The sequence below is a fragment of the Anopheles gambiae genome, chromosome 3 (assembly GCF_943734735.2).
Source record: "Anopheles gambiae chromosome 3, idAnoGambNW_F1_1, whole genome shotgun sequence".
Lineage (NCBI taxonomy): Eukaryota > Metazoa > Arthropoda > Insecta > Diptera > Culicidae > Anopheles > Anopheles gambiae.
The window spans coordinates 73,783,722-73,809,391 of NC_064602.1; the positions used below are offsets into that span (position 1 = coordinate 73,783,722).

At 45.6% G+C, this 25,670-nt stretch overlaps 1 protein-coding gene across 2 annotated transcripts in view; it reads left to right on the forward strand.

Annotated features, from left to right (window-relative positions):
• The window catches only part of LOC1270858 (cysteine-rich motor neuron 1 protein), a 105,028-nt gene that overhangs the window by 74,710 nt on the left and 4,648 nt on the right, over positions 1 to 25,670 (forward strand). Inside the window, exon 2 of one of the 2 annotated variants that reach the window (XM_061653010.1) lies at positions 3,928 to 4,080. The exons of the other annotated variant lie outside the window; for it this stretch is intronic. Within the exon in view, the coding sequence (XP_061508994.1) occupies positions 3,928 to 4,080 (153 nt within the window). The remainder of the gene's footprint in view (positions 1 to 3,927; positions 4,081 to 25,670) is intronic. 2 annotated transcript variants of the gene reach the window in all.

Genomic DNA, 25,670 nt, shown 5'->3' on the forward strand with positions numbered 1-25,670 from the left:
CGCTGTACTCTCCCGTTGTCCTTGCCAATGTTGAAGCGCACAGACACAGTGATGGTGGTGCTTTTTCCAATACGAAAAAGCACTTATATTTTAAAAATTATTCAACAAAAACAATTTATATTTAAAAGCTCCAAATAATTATGAAACATAACAAACTTAGTTATTCGAATAATATAAATTATACAACAATATTTGTCCTCCACACAATTCTACATATTCACACCGCACTGTAGCTACGTTCCCATGTGCACAACAGCCACCATACAAATGCCGATCGCATCCTTTCCAGCCCACCGGGGGAATTGGAAAACAAATTGTTAGTACGGTGTGTGTGTGTTTATGTATGTCCGACACAGCTTTCTGTACTCATGTCCGACCATTATGTTGTATCCCTTTCCTTCCCCGTCCGTCCCATCTAAAAATGACCAGAGGTAACATTATCGACGATCCAGCATGTGCCCAGGAGCAAACTCCAGTACAAAACAAAGCAGCAAATATTCCCGTGTGCTAGTATTCCTTGCAGTGGGAAACACTATAGTTTCAACCGCAGCAAACAACTCCCACCTTCAGGGTGGTGTGTATGATAACTCAAATGTGTGTACCCGTGAGCAGCAGAAGCACACTGATGAAGGCTTTCCTTCATTTTAAAAACGCTTTCTAATGAGTTCCGAGAAGCTGCGCGTACGTGAAACTTTTGCGCTTATTTTGTTAATTTATTTAACTGTTACATGTACCAGGAATCGACAACCGCTAGTGCAAGCGATCTGGTTGGTACTCTACTTTGTACCGCCTACCTAAAAACCGGTTGAAAAATTTCACCGTAATTCAATATTGCAAGGCTCCCCCGCGTGACGACACAGAACGCGCCCGGAGTGACAACCCGAGTTAAGCGCTAATGTTTCGTAAATGCACACGCTGCACAAAGCTCTAAGTGTGTGTGTGTGTGCACCTGGTCCGGTCAGAAAAGTGGCATTTTTTTCCCGCAAGCGCACGTGATTTTTCCTCCCGAGCACGAGTTTCTCGCATAAATTCCAAGAAGCCGGCTGGTACACCATGATGATGATGATGATGATGATGATGATTTTCCTTGCCCCTCCAAACAAGCGGGAGCGACTTATTCCCAGCGCATTTTTTTGTCTTGCAATGTGCTCCTCTCCCCCGTGCAGTGCGGTTTCATCTGCTACTTCGACTACTATTTGTGCAAAACGTTCACGTACCAGCCAGTTCACCGAAAAAGCGCACACCGGAGTGCGCTCCCCTGGAGGGTGACACATTTTATTCCGAAAAAATTGCATGTGTATATGTGCTTGAGTGTGTGTGTGTGGGTTCCAACGCAAGATCAAATGGTTCACGAGAAACCGCGTGCAAAGCATTTTTCCGTACAGTTTATTTGTCTCCCCTGCTTTGCCATGACGGAGAAGGGCAAACGTTATGGAATTGCTTTCACGATCCAAAATTTCACACACCACACGAATGAATGGTAAAAGGTTGGTGGTTTTTTCGTTTGCCCGTTTGTGACACAGGGAACATTCCACTCGGTGGTCACTTTGTCGGGGAATGTCAGTGCTTCGGTGTAGGGCATTTGACATCCCTGGGCAAGGGCTGTTCCGAGAATCATTTAGCACGGGAGCAGCAAAAACAATTACGTCAGCACTTTTGGAATAAACGTACATCACTCGTGTCAAGCGAGTGTGGGATCCTTGAAGCCCTTCAGGCAACGGACTACCTTCGTGCTTGTTTTGATATTTTCTCGCGATTCATTCAATAGAGATAAAGCCATACTGCTAAGACTCATATGCCAATATGATTCACCTTAACTGAATGATTGGACAAATTACACAAATGAGTTCCTTAGAAGCCTATAGAGCGACCGACTTTCCAAAAAAGGATTCAAAGAATAATTATTTATCAAAACAGAGTAAAATTAAGGTTTAATCGTTAAAATTTAAACATTATTTAAAAAAAGAGCACACACACATATACAACGTCGAATCCGCCCGAAGATGATTATCATCTCCTCCCAAAAGCTGCATAAAAATTACGCTTTATACCGAAGCCCATCGCAAATGCCCTCAGCCCTTTTTATGTCTCACTCCTGCTGTATTATCTCTGTGAAACAATCAACCCCTCCAGAGAGGCAGAAAAAACTGGGCACACACACACACACACACCAGATAATGCGCCAATGGAAAACCCGAGCACTAGCCAGGGTTTTGTTTTGGTTTATTTCGTGTTGCCTTTCCCCGACGCCAAACCTGAGATCGCTTATCGCCGTGGGCTGTTCCGTTCGCTGCGAGAAGAAAACAGTACTCACAATCATGAAACACGGAAGTGCTTAAGAAAGGGGCCGAAACGTTCTAAGGCGGTCAATAAATAAAGCGACCCAATCGGTGGTCCTTATCTGGCTTTGAGACGGTTCCGTTTCCGCCGAGTCTCTATCCAAAAATACCCCTTTTTTGTGCTGAGTAGTCGTTGATGCCTCCTCTAGGGCAACGACTTAAAATACGGTTGCGTTGGTTGCCTTTTTGGTGACGTTCCACAGCTCCCCTGTTAAGCTATACAGTGACAAATATTCCAATATTCTGCCTACTTTCCAACCTTTTACGGGTAAGAGGGATAGGGAGTGAAAAACTTATCTCATTTTAATGGCGAGTCATTCGTTTAGTACGCGCAAGCCATTATTTTGCTGCGTTGCTTTTTGATATACTTGCAAAGATATCGCTTCCATTTGCTATCCTCAGAAAAAGAAAAGCTTTTACGATACGTTGAAAATATCTTTCCTGTGAAAATAGAATCATTTGACTATTAAACAACCTTCACTCCATCAAAACCACCAGGCTGCTCCATGATGTCAGTTTTGTTGCCGATTCTAAATTACTCACAAAGCTCAAACCTTTCATACTACATTTCAACAGTTTAAACCTTCCATATTAGTTGCTTCCACCCAAACAGGACAATCGGGTAATCCATTTTCGCAACATCTAACTTCATTTTCCCCGACTTTAAGCCACCACCACCCATCGTCACACGGCAAACAGGAAGTTAGCAAATGAGAACGCTCATTTCCGCCCAGCGGACGCTCATTCGTTAAGGAAAAGTTCATACCCCCTTACCCCCCATGGCACGCAAAAGCACACAAAGCAACATTATTTCATGCCTACGGAGGCCAACACAAAACAGCGCGGCGTACAGCAGTAGTGGCGCTTAACTTTTTCCTCCGCGGAATGAAGCGATAACAATTTACTCCCCCCCCCCCCCCCCCCCCCCCCGCTAGGGTTCGAAACGGCTCGGAAGGATAAAATAGGATTTCTTTCCACCACTGCTATCGTGTTTCATTTGTTCTCGCTGAATGTCACCCATTCAGCGTAACGATCAGAGCACAGCGACCGTAATTTTCATCCTTTCTTGCTGGTTTTTTTCTACCATACTCTCCACCGGAGTCCATTTTCCAACTTTAGCACGACTTTTATCTCGCACGGTTTGAGAGACTGAGAGCCCGCTGGCCCGCTAAATGCTGCACCGAGCAGTCATTTCCGTCCGTCTGTCAGAGTTATTAGTCGCGATCTAATAATAGCTGCTCGGTGCAGGAAAAACAAATCTCGTGCCTTACGCCCCAGCAACTTTGCGCGAACAAAAACGCACCACAAAGAGAGGGAACCTCCCCGTGGTGAAACGAGGCTGAAAAGTTACAGGTTTCCGATAGACAGCTGCTGAGCCTGAAAGTTGGCCGGCGAAACGAGAGCAACCACGTGGTTTCGCCTTTTACCTTTTGATTTTCTCCACCACCCCGGGAACGGTAATTGACCACCGAAAGAAGGAAGGTCGAAGCAAACTTTTCTGCGAAACTGATTTTTTTCCACACACACACACTTTCTCTAACGACTTCTTTTCCCTTCTTTTTCTCTCTTTGTTTGCGTGTCGTTTCAGGTAATTATAATCAATGGTTGAAAGTACAGGGTCCCTTGAAGCCCGGGGGCAGAAGTTGCGTGTGGAACAACCGGGCGCACAAACATCACGGAACAGCATGCGGAAGAGTTGTCAAGGGGGAACGGCACACAAACATCCACCACCTAAACCTCCGTAAGTCCGCTATTAGTGCTTTGACGCTTCTGTTTCTGAACACACGCTCCAGCAGCTGCGGGTAACAGTGCCTCCGAGCGTTTTGTGTGGCTTTGGGGACGTGCACGTGTGCGCCGCTCCCACCACACCGGAAATCGTTTGATTCAGACCGAACCACCAACCCAAGCAGCGTAACGCGATGCAATCGTGGCTAACCTCTCACCGGGACCGAGCAGCAGAGATAAGACACTTTTCCGCGTACAGGCGAATTCTACGGGTGCGAGTACGTCAAACTTTTGAAGGTCCTTCCTTCTGCCTTCCCTCCCATCCTTTTATGCAGCGTTTACGTAAGCGCCGTACACGTGGAAAACGTTTCGCTTCGCATCCTTAGTGCTGGTCCCATGGAAAGCGAACGACCGGAAGTGGCTACATTATTCTGCTCACGAGGCGTACCGCTCTACGCTTCTCGCGGTTTCTTTTGCGCCCCGACCGGCGGTGTAGTAAAGAAAGTTAAAGCCCCGACAGTGACTTGATCGCTGAATGGCATTTTGCTCGCTTTCTCACGCAAGAGGTTAACGCAAAAGCAGCCAAGCTTCTGGTAGTAGGGGGGGGAGGGGGGAGAGCGTATTTTTATCCACAACCACCACAGTAACTGTCAGCCACTTCCGGATTGATTCGGCCAAAGGGTGCAACTGCTGCGTGGGCTACAGCGCGGTAGTTTTCCTGCTGCTTTATCTGCTTTCCCTGCCGAGGTACCAACGCGGAACATAGAATAATGGGATGAAATTGTTCTTGTTCGTTCTGTACAGAAACGATTCAATCTCGCATCCTTAACGAAAGCATCCGGTGTTTGCTGTGCGCGGGAAATGCTTGCACAATTCACCAAATCGAGCACAAATGTCGCTTCCCCTAGCTTCGCGTGACTGGAAAGTACAATGGAGCCGGTATAAAATCACCCATTAAAAATGATGTACTTTCGCACAAACAACGCACTGGTCCGGGAAGGAGCTTCTTGTTAGGCTATAAAAATGGTAAAATAACGACGGTACCTGGAAGCGCACGCGACTTTTTTTCTTGGGGGATGCGTTTTTTCTCTTTGTGGTTGAACCAACATCTATCATTTGTGGCACGGAAACTGGGAAAATGTATGGCAGCAATAGAATATAAGCTGCGTAGGCGAAGCATTTCTTTCTAGCGATCTTATACTGAAAGGAAAACGATCTAGGCAAAATACGTAGTAGTGACTGGTATATCTGCTGTCAACGGGTGACGGATGTGCTTCTGCAAGTTTGACAGCACTGGGTAGAAAGTATGCGTAGACAGTACTCCGTGAAAAGTGCTAGTAGAAGATGGCCTGTTCATTCATTTTTTTTTTTTCATAGACGCGATTTTCTTATCAAGCTAGGCAAAGAACTTTCATGTTTCATGTGAGCCAGGTTCTGATGAAACAAAGATGTGTTTTAGATGTTTCAAATAATTAATCTAGGTGTTCCTTTTGTTTTCGAAAAAAACCTTGTCCTCTTCTTTTGACCATTTGGAGCTGTGTTGACATCGAATTTTTGTAATGTTTCTAAAGCGAGTCATATACGTTTGCCTATACCCAAACAACTTTGAACATTAGACTTGTTTCATTATCATAAAAACCCTACTTATCAGTTGATTGTTTAAATAATTTATACCTGTAAGCCTAGATTTACTGTTGTTCAACCCTGTAAGAAATAAGTATCTATAATATAATTATCATAAGGAGTTTATCACTAGAAGCTCGGTAATGTTATATTATTCTACAGAAAACTGGCTTTGGTATATTTGGTATGCGGTTAATATGATCACAATTCGATTTTATCATTGATTGAGTTACTAATGAAGCTTCATTATACCTAATTATAATGTTTATTAATTATCTATCCACAAGAAACCCTTAGGTAATAATAAACATGTCCAAATATTTACACATAACTAATGGGACAAAATTGTCCCATCTGGCGGTTCTAGTGAGGTTGAAAAGCCCGGCGGTTCTAGTGTCAAAGAGTAATCGAATTCTAGTAGTTTTTGTTACTATTTTGATTATCAATCAAAAACTGCTCGAAAACTGCTCGAAAAAAGTTCGAAAGCTAGCCGAATTGCAATATGCATTGAACTTACACGAGCTTATTGGATTCCTACAATAATTTAATTGCTTCCGCATTCCTGTATGAAGCCTTTTATTTCCATTTAATGCACTGCAAAGACTCAATGCAATAAAAAAAAAAGAGTATGCACCAAAATCAATAACGATCGAATTAAAATTCCACCGCGCATTCCACGTATCGCTGGCACTAATAATGGTTGCTCATCACTAATTATGTTAATAACTTTTCACTCCTCATATTCATAACCACATTAATTAATAAAGCTTCAAAGATGAAACGCGTGGGGTTTTGGGAATGCTTTTTTCCCCCTGTGTGTAAAGGCAGGGTTGTTTAACGACCGCTTACATAATTAAATTTAATATTCGTTACAGCTTAAATCAAGTCATTACAGGCACAATCCCACCCATTATTCGAAACGGAGGGGGTTCAACTCAGTCGATTTCATCATAAATTACACACAACAGCATCCCTCACATGTTCTCTCTTTCTTTCTCCCTCTTGGTCGATTATCGATATTAACATGTGCAAAAGGACATGGGCATGGTGGCCTTTCCAAAGGCACTTTCCAACTGACTGAATCGTTTACTGCTGTGCCTCTGCGTGTGTGTGTGTCGGTGGTCAATCGGAAACAAAACGATTGCAATCTTCCGACCCTTCCAACCCTCTTTGATACACAGAGAGAGAGAGAGAGAGAAGTTGATTGTTGTTCAACAACGCGTCGTGTCCCAGATGACTTCATTACAACCGCACCGCATACCGAGCGCTGCAGCGGGATGGCGGAAGGAGAACCAAACATGTCCACCTTCTAACCACACGAACCATCACCACACCGGGGTTTGACTTGAGCGGTTTTGTCCTCCTGACCGACTGACACAAAAGTATCCTCGTCCGGCTGGACGCAAACACACACACACATACAATTTCCCAACGGGTCCCTGAGACCCACTCTTTTTCCAACCCGCGGAACAAACACACCGGGCCGCACAGGGCTCCAGCATTATGGGAGTTTTGTGTGAAGCCGGCCCCCATTAAAACGTGTGCTATCAATTTGTACCGGAGTGTAAAAACATCGAAAACATACATCCATTGCCCTGCCCCACGTCTGCCATTGTTCCCCCACCCGTTTTTGCCGGTCACACGGTCCACACAATATCGCATGTGTGTTGCAACAAACTGCAGGCTCGCAGCCATAAAAAGCTGTGTGCTTCGAGATGCAAATTATTTCTGTCCAACGGTTGGGGCGGGGTGGGAAAGGGAAGATAATTCTGCCACACCACCCACCAATCGAACACTCGGGTGCTTCCCGTTCATTCCAAAAGCACGCAGAGTGTGAGCAGCAGCAGCAGCAGCACGCAATCGTGTGCGGCATAAATTAATGCTGAAGTTTTTTAATGCAAAATTTATGTCACCCGGCACAAAACACTCACACCCCCGGAGGCTCTTCCGTCTTTCCGCTCTGTCCGCTCTGTGCCAAAACGCAGCTGTGGTAGAAACGCCAACTGACCCCGCCAACAGCCAACATTATGCAGCCCGCCGTTGGGTCGTTTACGGTACAAACAAAAAAAAAAGGGGAAAAGTATAAAAATCAGGACACTACCCACCACCAGGGTGGCTGCGCTGGGAGGCATGGGTATGTGTGCTTTTACGTTTTATTGTATGGCTTGTAAATTTAATTTTATATGCGCACAATTTCCGTACACTCCATGCCCAGAGCCAGAAATTACACACACACTGTGTGCCCTGTTTCGGGTCTTTACAACGACACTGAATCCTTCATCGTTTCACTGGGTATATTCTTCTTCTTGGTCTCCTTGAATTAAACCAATAATTTAAGGATAGAGCATAAACAATGAATTCTTTATGGACAGTTTTGTTTGTGAAATTTTGTCCTACTGCAATCAGCACACCGCCCCATAGTGGGGTTGTGGTGAATTGATAATAAGATTTCGATTTTCCCGATCAACGCGCGCGTGTCCACAAACACGCATACCCTGCAGCTAGCATCCCCTTCGGCCGGTCATAAATTCTGCCTGTTTCGTAAATATTTACGTCGGTGCCCGTGTGTTCTAGCGCCCCCGTCGAAGGAAATGGGTGCAAAAGCACACCGACAAAAACAGCTTTCCCTCAAGCAGTGGGTATGTTTTGTCTACCCTTTTTGCCTGCATACCTCAAGCACAGAACCAGTGAGCGACAAATTTCCGAACAGAGCAGATAAGTTCCTGTTTCTGGCCTTAAAAAAGAACGATCTTAAAGGACAAGACTGCTGCAAGGCGACGGCGTAAAAGAGAGAAGCGTAACCACGCCGGCAAAACGCTAACATTAGCCCAGTACATTCCCGCCATTCCCGGAAGCAGCAGCAGCAACAGGACAGGTCTCTCAGTGCCTGCTCGCCAAGATAAGACATGCCTCTTTTGCATGTGCCACGACGGCGTGTCAGCACGATAGGAACGTCCCGCACGTGACGTGACTGGATTGCAAGACACACGCAGGAGAGCTTTCGAGGGGAAATTACACGCCAGCCACGGTACATCACTCGTAGACGCGCACGTAACACGTTTGCGTTGATATTTATTTATTAGTTTCGCGTCCTACTTCATCCTTCTCCCTTTAGAGTTGTGAAAAACTGGCTGGAATTTACATTTACATGGAAAAGGCTTCCCGGGAAATTGTCATCAAACGGTCGTAGCAGTGATGTGCGGGCTTGAGTACATATTTCGGGGGAAATTATTGCAATTAAAGTTTGCAAAATTATGAAACGAGAGATTTGTAACCGTTTCGCGGAAGAAGAGAAAATTAATATCGCTCCACAAAAAGCACCAATATTTAATCACAATAAGTAGTTTCCCGATCTCGATTGAGCTTTTTGCTTTGTGTCGTATAAATAAATCATCATAAATATTTTTCTATGAAAAAAAGAAGTATTTTCCTTCTCTCTGTGCCCATAAAATGAGCCATGAAAAATAGCTTCCTATTATAAAAATGGAGCCCGATAAAAAACAGAGGTCTACCACCAAGAGGAAGCGTTTCGCAAGCGTACTACCCTTACCGTATGCATCAGGTGCACGGAACCCTCCCCTCCCCCTCTCTCTCACTCTTCCTCTCTCTCTCTTTATCTCCCTCTATTATTATGCTTCTTTCTTCCCGCCCCATTTCCGGTATGTTTCGGTGTCAATTTATTCATAAATAAACACATGTTCTCACCGCATGTGGTCGCCCGTTGCCTTTTTGCTGTCGCAAATTTCCGAACCACCGTCGCAAGCGGAAACACGGGAAGGATGCACAATATTGTAAAGCGATTTATTTCATATTCCTTTTATTGGGCTTAATTTGGTTCATAAATTATAAACAAAGCGAACATTAAAGACATAATTTTGGGTACTCACAATTCAAATAAGATAGCTAAGCTTCTACACACTGCAAGAATCCATTTGAAAGGGTTCACAAGTTGTGCCTTTTCTAAAGCTACTTTTAATCCACTGAAACAACCATTCACCAATCATGCACCATCGAACCGAACATCAAACATCAAACAAACACGGCATATCTAGTCCGTGTGGCCCAGACGGTTAGCATAGGCGCATAAATCACATAAATCACACTCACTCCACTATGCAAAAGGGCAATATATGTATACATGGGCATCCCTTTCTGACAAGGTTCACAGCAGCAGCAACATCAACAAGCAACACGTGCCTAAATCCCTCTGGCGGGGAGGCCAAAAAAGGCTAACGAAAACATCAGGAAATTAACATAAACCTCACTCACTTGACAAACACTCTCGCACGCGCACCTCCGGCTATGTCTCCCAGGTGGACCATTTATTCCACAAACACACACACACACACACACATACAGAGACTTTTCTTCGCAAAGCCCCCATATACGACACACGCCCACACACTATAAGCGCCACTCGCCACTGGGGGAACGGCGTGCGAATGGAGCAAAACATGACACTAATTATCTATCAGCTCCATTTATGGTGTTTGTTTCTTGCTTTTCGGATCGGTGATCTATTCGATCTTTTCCAAACATTCCATCGCTCCATTAGCATTTGGAGAGGAGAGAAACAGATGAGAGATGTACCGGATTAGTGCGTGTGTGTGTTTATTTTTATTCCATTTGTCAACAAAACCTCATCCCTCCACAAAACAAACACACGCGCGCTTCATCCGCCTCAAACACACAACACACACAGGAAAAAAAAACTTTAAACGCTTCGGGTTCGGGAGAACACCCGCCGAGATGATTGTGCGATAAATCTTGAACAACGCTACGCGCCCAATTATCTCCCATGTTGGGAGCAATCGCACACACACACACACACAGGCACACAGAGGAATGCTGGAGGCAGGAAAGGGGTGGCAGGTGTCAAGTGACCGCTTCTAACGCTCTGCGACCCCCAAACGACACTGCCCGGCCGTCGGGAACACGCGCAACGGCTTCCGAAAATTTATCGACTCGAATGAAATATTTGACACAATATCTTAATTAATTACTGGCACTGGACGCAGACTGGGACGCCGGGGCCACAATCTACCCTGCAACGCGAGCTTAAGCCTCGCCGGGGAATCCCACCGCTGAAGTTGGGCAGCACGACAGCGCACATGTGGCTTTGTTTTGCTATACCCCCTTTTCAGGTCCTTTCCTTCTCCTACCCCAAATCACATACGCATTCCGGTTGGCTTTTGGCGGGTCGCCCCCGAGATCCTGTACCACACGTTCAAAATTTTGGTCTACCAACCCATAAGCCATAGGGCTTTATCAGTGTGCTTGTGCTTAGTGTGGAGGCTCAACTTCACTCGAGGCGCTTGGCGAACGGCGAGCGCTTTCGCATATCATTTCACTGACTGACTGCGTGTAATTTATGCGAGTGGGTTCAACCACTCAAACTTCGCAAGCAAGAGTCCATCGCCGCAAGAATGGGGCCGCCCCAGTATGCGATTAAACCAAACGCCCGTGGTGGCGGCACTGTAATATTAATGGTTTGAATTTGAACAGCCCACAACACTGCAAACCAATGAACTACGAACAACCACTGCGGGCCCTGCTCAAAGATACATAGGGATATCTTGGATGCTCAATACCTTCTCCTACTCCGACCATATGGGTGTCTCATCAATTTTCAAACCAAGCAGTGTGAATGCTCTAAAACACCACTCTTGGAGAGAGTCACTTATAAATAAGCTTATCGATTTGCGATACACTCCCCTACGAGGATTCAGTTCCTTGCCACTTCCTGTGGTTATTCCCCAAATACACCGGTGTCTGCTGCAAAATGCAAGATTACCAACACCCTGTCTCTCTCTCTCTCTCTCTCTCTCAGTCCAAAATCCACCAATTTACTACTGCGGATGGATAGCAGACGGTCGCTCCAAACTCCCAAGGACCAAACGACATAAATAGCGTCCTTAAGGTGTCCAAACACACAGCCACACAGACGGTGCCAAAAACGAATGTGTGAAAATGTGTATGTCTGTTCGGCCGTGCCCTGCCTGTCTGCCAATTCTTTCAACCCATAAGGCTGACCGGGACACCTTGGGTTTGGCTAGGATTTTTGTAAGCTGTTGTTTATTTAGCTTTCCCTCGTCCTGCGAGCGCAAAAGCAGGAGCAAAAGTCGTAAACGTTTACGGCCACCGGTCAAGCAAGAGCAGAGGTACAGCCTGCAAACACGGTGAAGGTGTGTTGGTGGCATACGATTTAACACTGCTGCACTGGTGCTACTGCTATCCATCGAACCAGGGTGTGATGGGGGAAAAAAACAGTAGATCGGTTTCACCCGTACCAATGGGGTAGATGCTTCGGTTGACCATAATGATGAAATAAATTTCGTGCCTGCCTCATGTGACCAGCAGCTGTAGCCGGGGCTGTTGTCAGCTGGGGACTACGATATTTATTTGCACTGCTGCCCAGTTTTTATCACCTGCCCTCAGTAAACCCACCGAGAGAGAGAGAGGGAAAGAGAGGTTAATAGTTTACTTCATGGGGCTTAATAAGTTACTGTGCAGCAGAGAGGAGGGTTTTCCTCTTTTAATAGTGTACGCTTAGGAAGTGGAAATAAATTCAGAAGAAACCTAGCTAAATCCCCAATGCTGTCAGCAACTCATTTGGATCGTTTATCTTGCTGCATACATTCGGGGCGTCGTCGGACTCTTTATACTGCACACACATAGTAAAAATCGATTTCATTTAAATTATCCCTTCACTACGCTCCACCTTCGATGTAACGAAAATGTAACTGCTAAGGAGTAATATTTTATTTCCCATTTATCTGGCTTGCAACGCCAAAGTGATACGCTTGTGAATGCATTCATTGCTCCGAACCAGTAACAATAAGGACGAGAAATCGTTCTGAAAATCGGAAAAGCATTCTTAAACCAACAAAGCGAATACCTTTCCCCCCATTTTAACCCCAAACGAATGCAACTGTTTATCCTTTGTTGCCATCTGTGCACCGCAGCACCGATAACAAACCCCTTACATAATCCCACTACCTGGTCGTCTGATGTGTCGTTTTATCATTTTCCACAACGGGTTAGTGTACGCCCGAACAGTGAGGGCGCACATAGCAACAACACCACCACGCACCAAGCAATTGTTTCGTCGTCACAATGGTGCATCGCAATCTGGGCCAGCAGATGGGAAAATTCTCAGTAACTCTTAACTGTGCACCAAACCGCCATAAGCAAAGCGCATCCTGTCGGGCTTCCGAGTGCAGTATGGTTGCTCCTTGATGTGGGGATGGTGTGGCAGAGGGCTGCATTTGTAAGTCAACTGCAACACGCCGAGTTAGCACACAGGAGAAAGACAAACAAAATCGGGAAAAAGCGGGGTTAGCGGATGCATCCGTCGTGCTGCATCCGTCGTCGTCGCCGTGTCGTAAGCTTTACCCAAGCAGTTGTACCAGTTGCAATTGAGAGCACAATTTCCCACGAGCGTGTGTACCTGTTTGGGGAGAGGGAGATGCTACTGCCTTGTTGCACACCGCGAAGAAAAACGTCATAAATGGAGCGTAAAATGTGGCAGCTTGTCTTGCGATGTTTCCACTTGAGCTAGCGAAGAAGAAGCGTGGTACCTGTGGTGGATACGTATGGTGCAGCGAGATGGAACGCGGTTGTTGCAATATTTTTGTTTGTAAATCAATTGGAAATTATGAGCAGCACTCTAACAATACAAAAATATTCCAATTTCTTCTAAATTCCTATCATTTCAAAATGTATTCTAGCTTTCCGAGAGACGACGCAACATGTCCTTTCTTCCATCAAAAAACCCACTCCACCGAATCAATATTTAATCTGCATTCTCCATACCTGCATTGATCCATCGCTCAACGACAGCAAAGGAGGAACAACCGTGAGCAATATTTATGGAATAACTTAGCCGTACCGGCGCTCACAAGGGCTCACAAGCAGTGTTTAGCGACAGACAGAGACTGCGTGTGGTTTGGGCGAAAAGTTGCGCAGGACAAAACTTTGCCCTTTACTTGGAAATGAAACGATACCAGCTGAAAAGCTGCAACAGTTTCTCGAAAAAGTGACAACAAAAACTCGACTGAAAAGTAGCACCAGCATCGTGCTATCCTTCCCGAAAGTAACTCATCCGTTTTTAAACATTTCCTACCCGTCTTGACTTCACTTGACAAGAGGGCGATGCCTCCCCTCACCGGATTCGTTATCTTGCACTGCAGTCTTGCCGGAACTTAAGTCTTAATCAAAACACCGCCGGAAGTGACGCCGACTGCCTTTCCACCGCTTTTTTTGCTTTTAAAGTTTAATTATTCTCCAGACGGAGACGCTCGCTGCCGTTCCTGTCTGCCATCAGCGAGCATTGCTGTGTTTTATAAAGCTTCTTAACAGTTTCTTCCTATGTCTGATTCCCATTTGATGTTTTGCTGAGGGGCTACTTCTTGAGCAAGATAATGAACTTGTTGCATTGGATGCAACACCCCCAAAACAGTGAAGAGTGTGTGTACGCGAGAGTCTCATTACACATATTGTGAAACTCAACACTGGATGTATCATCTTCAGAAGCTTCCATTCACCCATCTGAATCACATCCCGGCCGTTATCAATCGCTTCTTCGCACTGAATTGTTCAACCAGATATCTTATCAAATTGGAATGATGGTTGATTACCAAAAATACCCATTCAAATCACCACCGCAGACAATTCTCCCCAGAGCTCGCGTTAGTTTCATCCCAAACCTCTCACAATGAAGTTCCCCTTAGTGATCGCGTGTGTGGGTTTGCTGGTGCTGTCTGTCAGCGTACCTTCTGCCCAGGCCCAGCAGGAACTGGACTGCAACGATCCAAACAACATCGGCATCTTTCTGCCCCACCCGACCGACTGCAAGAAGTATCTGAACTGCTGGCAGGGTCTGCTGATCGAAGGTAGCTGCCCGCTGGGACTCTACTTTGACCTGGAGCGGCAAGTTTGTGAAGCCGAAGCTCGAGTACGGTGTAAAATGGGCGACGTAGCCCCGTAAATAGTGGCAATGGGAAGTGAACGCGCGGAACTCTCGGGTACGGTGGCCTCGTTGGTGGACAGATTAACGGACGGAGAACAGTGGACTCCCTGCTGCTGCAGTACGCCATCATGTTCGGGTGTTTCCAATTCGAAAAACCGTGACACCTCTTTTAAACTTCCTACCTTGACAGGGCACACACGCACCTCCATTTTGCAAGAAGTCCGGCAGAAGAATTCATCAATGAAGCGCGTACCATCTGTTAGCCCTTATTTGTGTCACGCATCGCGGGTGGTACAAACTCATAATAAACGATCCTTTACGCACGAATACGAATGCCGCTAGTTAATGGCTGGACGTGCACCCTCGTCACAAACACCCGGTGTGGTCACGCGCGTCAAACGAATCAAAGTGTGTGTGTGACCCTTTATGTCTACTTCTTCCCTACATCCGACTGTTGCCCCATTGCTACCCGATTTAATCGATCGCTTTTGGTTCACTGTGTGCCGCCCGCTTTGAAAAACGCCGACCACCCTCCTCGGCTTGAAGGTCGTCAATAAAGAATGTTAATAATTTAATTTACTACTGTAGCCTGTACTCGGGTGCCCTTTCCTTTCCTGTACGTGTTTACGTCACTGTGATGTAAAGATGGCCTTTGAATACCGAAATAGATGACGCCACCGAAGGAAGCGAACGAATTGTAATTACCCAACCTTCCATCACACCTACGAATTGAGTTTTAATTGAGAAATTTCACGCTAAAAAACTCAAATGAAGGAGACTAACGTGTGTCCGCAACATTATTTCGCCCTGCAGTGCCTGATTGGGAACTAGCTTAAGGTCATTAAGTAGCAATCATTACCCCTTTTAGCACAGACATCTTGTTCTGCTCTACGACCGAAAAGAAGTGCATCGCTGTTACGGTAATGAACTAGAAATAAAAAGACGAAAAATTAAACCATTTTCCATTACCGCTTATCGCGCACCAGCATTAAAATAAAAGAACCCGTAAAAACGGAGAAAACCACGCTTAGCGGCTGGGAAAGAATTAAACGTCGCTCAACCCTAATTAAACGATTCCCAGCCATACCCAGAAACCAGAACGGGTACGAGCTCGAAAGAAAAGTTCGCTCTTCCCGACTAATCCTTGCTTTTGAATTTAATTGATCTTTGATGTAACCATTATCCAATTCCCATTCCCCAGCAGCAGCAGCAGCGGGAGGTACTCTACTTAAAAGGTAGTCAATCGTTTCAAACCCCAAGAGAAAAAGGGTTTGATGAAGGGATCGATCCCACAGCAATCCGACCGACAATCAGTATCAGTACAGTACACACACCCAGCAAGCAGAATCCCCCAGTCATTAAAAGCCACTCATTGGGTGTTGGCTTTTCTTTTGCCCCGCATCGGTTCGATCTTCAAGATCTATTGGCTTTTGTTTGAGGAAGGACGGAACAGACAGACAGACAGACCACAGCAAACAATCACCACTCATGCTTTTGACACGGGCTCTTTATATCCACTCAATCGTAAGACGAACTACTCCCTCCGGGGAGCAATTCGTTTTAGCTCCGACGGAACCAAGGGGCCAAGCCACTGCTAAAGCAAATTAATCAGCAAAGCCAAAGATCCGAATCAAATATTGGCCAATGTGTCAATGTCATCCGCAACCCGCAAACGACACGGGATACAGGGACCATATCCATTTCTTGTCCCGGGACGGGTACTATTTGCGGCAAATTGATGTTTCCATACTCTCTCTCACACACACACGCAGCTCCGGGGCTCCATTCATCTTTGGAACATCTTCTTTCTTCGGGATGTTACCGCAGTTCCTTGGAGGCTTTTGGTCCCTTAAATGAAGTGCAGGAAAGATGAGTGAATCAAACGCACGCAAACCACATCATATAGCGATAGCAAGGGGGAAGGAGCTGGTTGCTTTAGGCGGGAAGATGGAAGCAATGAAATGACAATATCGTTTGCGGTCCCTGCCAACGATTAGACCAGCCATTGACAGACCTGTCCATGTATGTTCTAGTGATGCCGGGACGCACTTCAAACACACAAACATCCACCCCACCACACCAGATTGATCGTTGAAGGGCGTGGAACTAAGGATGAGTCAGTGGATAAGAGCTGTAGCCACACCGAAAGGCACTTGAAGAAAACATGCATAGTTTCCCCGAGCCGTGCCGGGGACCAATGTCTCATCGCATCGGAATGACAACCATCTCCAGCCATGTTTACGCCGCTGGGGGGTAGAAAATGTAGCACAATCCTCTAACAAATTCCAAGTGAATCACACTCTTTTGGCTTAAAAATGCTGCTAACTGAGGGAAAGAATGTTTATAGGACATTCAAATTCTTGCTCACGTTGTTTCCCTCGTTTAGAGTTCGGAGGAATCAAAACAAGACGAGTTTCTTTACAAATACAGCTACGCAATTTTCCCCCAGCACAAACACTGATGATTAGTCAGAACCAGCTGCCATTAAGTCGGATAAGGCCGTGACGTGTTAGAAAGAAAAAATAAACACACCCGCAGCCGCTGCTTCCGATTAGTGGAAATTCGCTCAATGAATCACGCGATAAGATGTTCGCTCGTGTGTTCGTTTTTTACGTCATATTGATGGGTAAAAGAGAGCTGCGTAGGTTTTTATGGATAATTCTCCGAACACAAAAGAAAAACCTTTTTTTGCCAAAAAAAACCCCATCGATCTATTTTCCATTATCGATTTTTGCTGTTTTCCTCCCAGCTTTTACTTTGGGACCTCAAATGAACAGCAAAAAAACGAACACACAGCATCTTACCTTCATTCTTTCACACTCATGAATGAATCGCCCCCGGTTGATCCAGTTCACCCAAACGCCCAACGCCCTCTGTCTCACGCACTAAGCGAACGGCAACAACAACCACCCAAAAAAAGCATTAAATTTATCCCCCCTGTTTCGTATTCTTCCTGCCACTCCTTTCCCTCGGTCCACCACGCGGCCGGAGATGATTAATTGGCTCTATTTTTAGCGCGCGCATTTAAACGAAATCTGTCTTTCGTCTGCCGGATCTCGCACTGCCAATCTGTTGCAGTTTCTCCGGGTTTTTTTGTGCGTGTTGTTTTCTGTTCCATTTTGCTTGTCCCGCATGATTGCCGTAACGATTTTTTTGTGAGTGTGTGTGTGCGTATGTTTGGACTACAACCACCACCGGGAGGCTTCAAGTTCCGTCAATTTGTCGATTAATCATTCTGTTTTTATTTTCCTTCTCTCCTCTCGCTTGGTTCTCGCAGCATACCGTTGGGGGGGAAATAAACACCTCATCCACACGATCGTTTGATTGTTGGAGCTGTTGTGTGTGTCTTTCTTACTTTCAATATGAGGTGATACATCAAACCAGCATCCTCCAGAGCGGCATTAATAACGAGCCTCCGAGGCCTTCCAACAACTCACCCACACTCCGTAATCGATAGCACAGCTATGTGACGAACCTGTCAAAGTGCGTCCTCAACAATTCAACCGTGCCAAAGTACATCCCGCCAGGAGCGTGTCCAAATTCAGCCCGGTGGAAAATGGTACATGGCAGGAAGGAGCGAACAAAAAAAAAACTCCATCACGATAAATTAAAATCGCACTCTATGAAATGGAAACGTCAAAATGGTTTCGGCAGTCGGTGCTCTCTCGTGCAAATAATACACACACCACAGACGAAGCATGCAAATGGTACGCGGCGTACAGAAACACACGGCGCGGATGGGCTGCGCTTCAAAAGGATACGACAGGGAAGCAGTGACACCGACACTGACGACACCTTGGTGGACAACCCAACAAAAAGTGTCACCTTTCCACACCGGCTGGCATCGGAAAAATTAAGCGAAGCATAACTCATCCGAAAGCGCTCGCAATACGTGTGATGATGATCGGAAAATGCTAGCACGGCTCGCGTTAAGCGACAGCACACGAAGCCGGAAAATGAGTTCCTCTGCCGGTGCATGAATATTGCACGCAACCCCAAATCGGGCGCCATCCGGTGAAGCTCGTCGGAAGAGTGAGGTTTTACCTTTCCTTTCTCTTTTTACTTTTACTTTTTGTATGTGTTTGGGCCACGCAAGCAGAAAGAACGCTTTTATTGTGACGTGGTGCCGAAAAAGCGATGTATACCAAAATGTTCCACTCTTCATATCCCCACAGACACACACTCTCGGGCTGTATTCCTCAACCCGCCGCAATAATGACGACCCGAAGGGAAATGATAAATAATTTATGGCGACACAACAGGCCACGCGGTGACAGGGCGGTACCGTACAAGCCTTTTGGATTGAGTGAACCGGCGAAGAATGTTCTCGGAAGGGATGCTAGAGAGAAAGTTCAACACCATCGCCCGTTGTCTGTGACAAGGTGGAAAGGACCTCCAGAAGGAGCGAGAGTTCGTTTACACTTACGATGCAAAAGGTGGAAAGTTTTACCCCAACACACGCGCACACACAACGAAAGCAACTTTTTGCATGACTTTGCTAACGCCTTTAATTCGTTTTGTTAGACCACGCGCAGCCCTGCGTGAAAGTTTGGTGTATGCTGCTAATCAAAAGTGGCATTCCAGAGGGGTTTCCTTCTCTTTTTAGCTGTTTTGTTGTTCAGCGATCAACTTCACCACCTTGCCCATTAATGTCACCGAAGAAAACCGCGCGAACAGCAGGTGTTGCCCGCGCGCAAGAAACAACTCTAATCAAATATGGTTTCATCATGAGTGGCTCCTCTTCTCGTTGTGTTTGTTGGGTTTCTCAGAACTGTGCCAGACAGCATTCAAGTAGGGGGAACCGCTGGGTGGATCCACCAAGCCGAGTGGGTTGAGTTTTTGACAGCGCAAAACTTTAAAGTGCGCTCCAATAAACGCACCATTCCCTCGCAATATGAACCTAGACCTTAACCTATTTTAGCTGTGTTTATCGCCCTCTGATAGGCGTTACGACCTACCGCTCGGACCGCGGTGACGGTGACTACGCACGCCACCTCCGTTACACAAAGCTAATGCTTCTCTTCCTCCACCAAAACAACTCAACTCATTCAATGCCCGCGCTCTAGAAGGTCAATACAGTGGGTGCGTGCGTTATCTAATTTATGCCCGGTTAGCGTTTCCGTAATGTACTGAGATCCGCTGCTTTCCCCCCCGAGGGCAGGATTGCTTGGACCTGCGGGCGAAGCGCGTATAAAAATCAAACATTATGGACCGATAAATTAAGGCGTTTGCTTAAGATTAACATTAACATTATCAAAGTTGGCCGTTCTTTGCTGCCGTGTACGTTGTTGTAGTGTCCGGTTAGTGTTAGTTTCTTCGTACGCGCCCGTTGAATGGTTGAAGAAGAGCATGGAAAGGGCATAATTTTGGATGCAAATTTTGAGTGTCGATAGTGACTTAAACCAGATAAAGAAAAAAACATAAATTAAACACAGTTCGGACCTTTCAATGTTCTTGTTTGTTGAGCCATATGTTTTGTACTACTTTTCGCAGAAAAGAAGGCTACAAGCATTATTAAGATTACTAAGAGTTCAACTAAAGGGTTTTTACGAGCCTTTTTTATCATTCGAATACGAAATTCAATGTTCTGACTCATCTCAGACTAACAAAACAAAACTCATGAAAACTCTGTTCGGTTATAAAACAGAAATTTCATTATTAAATTATACGTTTTGATAGGTTTTTTCTGCGAAACAGCGAATACGCGTGGGACACTCATGCTATCGTTATTCATTTCGTTGATTAAATCTGTTGCAACACTCAGCTGAAACAGTACTTTTCCAACAAAAAAATGACACTTTCTTTCCCTCGATCGAAACGATAAAAAGTATAACACACTCACAAAGCAACGCATTGCTGCGATGAACAAAGAAAAAACAAATCCTTTCCCCCTTTTTCCAACCTAAACCAAACGAATCCACTTCTAATCTGTTCAATTTGCTCGCCTGGCTTTGCAGCCAAACGCGCAAAATGTCCGATCAATCGAGCGATCGCCGTGCTCAATGTGTGATACAATTTGTGTGCCACGGACGAAAGGATTCACCCGAACAAAAAAAAAGCTCTCATGCTTTTACCCCATGTGAGGTCAAGTGCTTCAACCACTTCAACCGTCCCAAAAAAGGACGCTAGCGCTGGGGACGGGTGGTTGAATATTTCGTCGAGAGCTTTTATATTTTTATGGGCCACATTGTGGAAGGCCGGCTGCCAGCTGCAAAATAAGGGTTGACATTTTCATGAGCTATGAGGTCGGGTTGCCCCGTCACCTCGCTGTCTCTTCCCACCGGGTTCCTTTTCCCTTCCTGTCAGTGCGCGTTCTCTGTAATTTGTTGCTTTCGGGTTCAAATTGGGGACGATGGAGAGAGAGAAAGAGAGAGAGAGAGCGAATAGTGGCCAGGCAGTGTGGGATTTTCGGTGCGGAAAATTTATTGCCAGACATGATGGATGACTGACGGGGTCAGTGTGCGCGTCCATTCGAATGAAATTTAGGGATATTTTTTCACTCACTCGCGTCGAAAGGGGGATGGGGCTGGGAAGGCGGCCGAAACGCGATGTTTGGCCCACACTGGTCCGCTGCAGCTGGGCAATCGAAACGAATAAAATTTATTTATTTCTTTATTCTTTTTGCTGTGAGCCTTTTTGTTCTGCCCCTCCTGTGTTCTCTTTTGGCAAGGGGCTCCGGGACATTTATGCTGACATGGATCAGCATGGATTGGCACGGAGGCCTGCAATCATCGTTGCGTAAATTTTCACCAACAGCCGACAGGCAAAACAACAGCAGAACATAAAAAAATGGAACAATATGCTGCTGCCGGCACCCCTATTTTACCCCTCACCCGTTGACGACACCCTATCGATCCGACCACCGACCGAGTGACCGACCCGCGGACAGCGAATGTGATGTGATCAATAAAGCATACCGGTGAGCCCAGTGGTGTATGAAAAATCGATTCCGCACATACACAACCACAGCTGCGGCAGGCTGGAAAATGGAAAACAGTCCCATTGTGCCGGAAAAATTATGCTAACACGATTGGTTCATTTAAAATTCATCTCGCAGCGGCCACAGGGATGGCCAGTAGTTTGCGGCGCAAGCTTCAACACCGAAACAGAACATGAGCACGGTTTGCGTTTTGTTACCGTAATTTTACAAAACGCTGTGGGTGATTTTGATGGAAAGCTTAAAACAATAACTGACAATTCGTAAAATCCGTTAAAGCCGTTCATTAACGGAATTACAGAAAATCTATTAATTTCGAAATGCTTCTGCAAATCCTCAACAGTCTCATTTAATTCCCATACATCAAACAAAACCACCTTTAGCAACAACAAGGCTCGTAAAGCTTCCCCTTTAAGACAGATCTTCTCTACTCATGCCACTCTTACGGAACATAAAAAACACATCCACTATCCTCAGGCCTTGTGGGGCAGCAAACTGTCAAATCGACCGTGTACCATCCACGGCCGAAACGCGTCAAAACACACCGACCATTCGCGTGTCACACGCACACGTACTTTTATGTGTGATCGAGCATAAGATAAGCCTATTATAGAGCTCTCGCGCACAAACTAACAATCGAAACATTACGCTTCACGCTCGATACGCGAGAGCGTATTTGAACGTAAAAAAAAAAGACAAACCCACACGCACGCACCTGCGGGACGAGATAGAGCTCATGAAAAAAAACAGCACTAAAACGCTCACAACTCTATCTATTAGAAGTGACACACAATACGCGCGCTCGTTCACTTTAGTTCACAGATTCGGATTTTTTTTTTGTTTTGCTGCTTTTGCACGCTCTTTAGCTAATGGAAACGGTTTGCCGGTTGGGACGAAGTTTGAGCCTCTTTTTTCCGTTCTGTCCAACCTCCGTCCGTCTTTGGTGTAGCACACACCGTTGGGTGCCACGGACAGAAACCCCAACTTAATCGACTTTTTATCTTATCAAGCACCATTTAATAGTGCTGCCCGCTTTTGATCGGCCCAGCATGGGGTGGGGAGGGGGAGGGAAGGAGAGCCTATAAAACAGGAACAGGGCAATGGGGATTCGATTTTAATGGAAACCATGTTGTCGTCGTTTGCCACTCACCCAGGCCGCTACAGGCTGATACGGTAAAGGAGTTACCCTGTGCTGGACACGCGCAGCTTATGCTTTTAGAGGGAGAGAGATGCTCTTTGCGAAATATATAACACATTGAATGTTATTTTAGTTCCGCTTGATACTGTTTGAGGCAATCAAATAACACACACACACGCACGTTTTTGAGTCGATCTCGGAAGAACTAGACAGGGATAGGGTATTGTTTTTGGAAACTTGCAAACCAACTCCGAATACCTTATCGTTAATGCACCTGGGAAATCATTGGCTGAAAATTGGATACAAAATGTCTTCAGGCCCAAGCGCTGGCAGATTAGGGCGATTAGGGATTATCATTGGAGAATGCATTCGACGCATTCCGGAATGTAACATAAAATAAGATAATTGATTTATCTTAAATAAGGTAGGCGCAGTGCTTGTGACCAGAATCGCACAATATGTTCAAGAAACATCCCGAAAGTGTCTAAAAGTCCTGAGTGTCTGCTTTTTCTTCTTCTTTTTAAGGTCAATTAACGATTGTGTTATGAAGTCAGTGTCCTGGGCCCTCTGCAACTATTCTGCAGTTAGGATATACAAGCACAAACTTCTGCTTGATTATGGACGGCATCAAAGGCTATATGTCCTATCTAAGACCTCCTTGTGGTGCGGTCCCGTGGTACAGTCGTCAACTCGGACGACTCAATAACATGCCCGTCACGGGCTTAAGCCCAGAATGGACCGTCCCCCCGTAGCAAGGATTGACTATCCGGCTACATGATAATGAATTAAGTCTCGAACGCCTGTAAGGCCGGCATGTCCGCGTAGGACGTTACGCCCAATAGAAGACCTCCTAGTCTGTCGCTTATGGATTGTTTGAATCTGACCACTATTTATTACGAAGAAAACTTGGACTGGACATACCTAGACTATGCAATACAATGAATTCATTACTTACTAACCCATCTTACCACTTTACCTTGCGTCCATCAAGCCAACTATGCCCTTGTGGACGGCTTAAAAGGATTTTGCGGACTGTTGGGCCTGACTTCATGCGTATAAGAACTAGTTCAGGAGAAGAGCTATATCATTTATTACACTCTCTTTAGGCTCTAGAACTCTTGAATGTTTTAATCAACTGTTAGTGGGCTTGAAGTCTCAATTGCAATTGAGACAAACAAATTCTTTCCGAGAGATGGTGCAAAGATTGCAAATCTAAATCAGTCACCACATGTACAATAACAAGTAGGTTAAATACATTAATTAATATCGAAACTACTATAAAGAATAGCATTCGTTCGTGATAACAAACTGCCAGTGATACTCACTAATTTAGATTAAACTAGAATATTTAAGAACTCACCTACGGCTAAACTCACAGACGGCTAAAATCGCAACCCAAATCACAGCTGTCATTTTCACATATCACTTGGTGTGATGAATCTAATGCATTTTGCGGAACAAAAAAACCGTAAAAAATGCGCAACCTTCCCCTGAGAGCCATTTAGTGGTGCAAATTTAATGAAACCAAGCCACTGAAAGCTTCATCATAAACCAACCCTCCGCCTCGATCGAAACCCGGTATTATCAAGCCGTATCCCACATACGCTTAAAACTACTCGCAATCAATCGATCGAACGCCGCCTGTGCATCGGTTTGATGAATTTCCCTAGCGATATTGCGCAAAGCATATCCAGCACAAGTGTGATTCGTTGTTGCAGAAGTTTGTCACTATCATTCTTCCATTTACATGCGCACTGCCTCTCCACTAAAAACCGACCCCCAACCGCCGGGCACAGTAAGCGGCCAGAAATTGAATTAATTCTAGCTCAGCTGCCACCAACTGCCTCGAGCGGGGACGACACACCATCGACACCAGCTGGTGAATTCCCTAATGAGGAAAACGGCATTACCAGGAGCACACAGAGCATCAACCAAAAAAAAAAATAGGAGAGATAAATCTACACACACACATCCTCCAATTGTTTGCTGTTGCTTCCCTTTCTGCCAAAAGCTGAATGATTTTGATTTTCCGTTCCACCGAGTGTGCTACGATATGTGAATCCCTGTCCTGCCCCAACAGAAAAAAGGAGCCAAAATCGAAGTGTGAATAATGTCGTTCTCCCGGTTGAAATCGAGCTGAAGGGAACGCATTTGAATGGTTGGATGGGTGGCACCCGGTTCCCTCTCTCCCTCTCTCTCTATCTCATACCCCTCCTATCTCTATTCCTCACAAACAATGGCAACAGATGAGTTGCAATGAGCCGGAAAATGAATTCATCCGCTCCGTCTGGCTGCCTTCCGGCGTGAGCGGTTTGCGGTGGGCGAGAGCAGCAGCCGCCCGAGATGAGCAACGGTGCCAATAAAAGGCTGACGCCGGTCGCGCGGTGATGGTTTCCAATCTATCTCTTTTCCCTTTGATTGCACTATCACACACTATTCATCGCCACATCGATGGCAATGTTTGTGACTATCAATTTGCGTTACAAAAAAAACACACTCACACACACAATTCGATCGATATTCTCTGGGTTGAATTTTTGTACTGCCCCTGATAGCCAATTGGAATTTGATACGAAAATGGTGGAATGGCTTCCCTATTTCCCTGCGTTAGGCTTGATATTCACACGCGTGTTTTTCATGCGAATGCGAATGTCCCATGTTGGTGCAGCACTCTCGTGAGGTTTATCGCTTAATGTGGCTCAATTGAATCGTAGCTCGAGTTAATTGATTTCATGAAGCAAGTGGGTCTAACCGAACAAGCATAATCCAACACGACTACGTCACACTGGGTCGATTCCACAGAGAGCTAATTCGGAAATGTTGAATGTATGTCCGAGTCTACGTGTTGATGAAGTCCTCCTCGGCATTCAAACGTTTGATTGCTGTTCACTTTTTGAGCCACGAAATAACGAACCTCATTAATAGTTGCCCTTATCC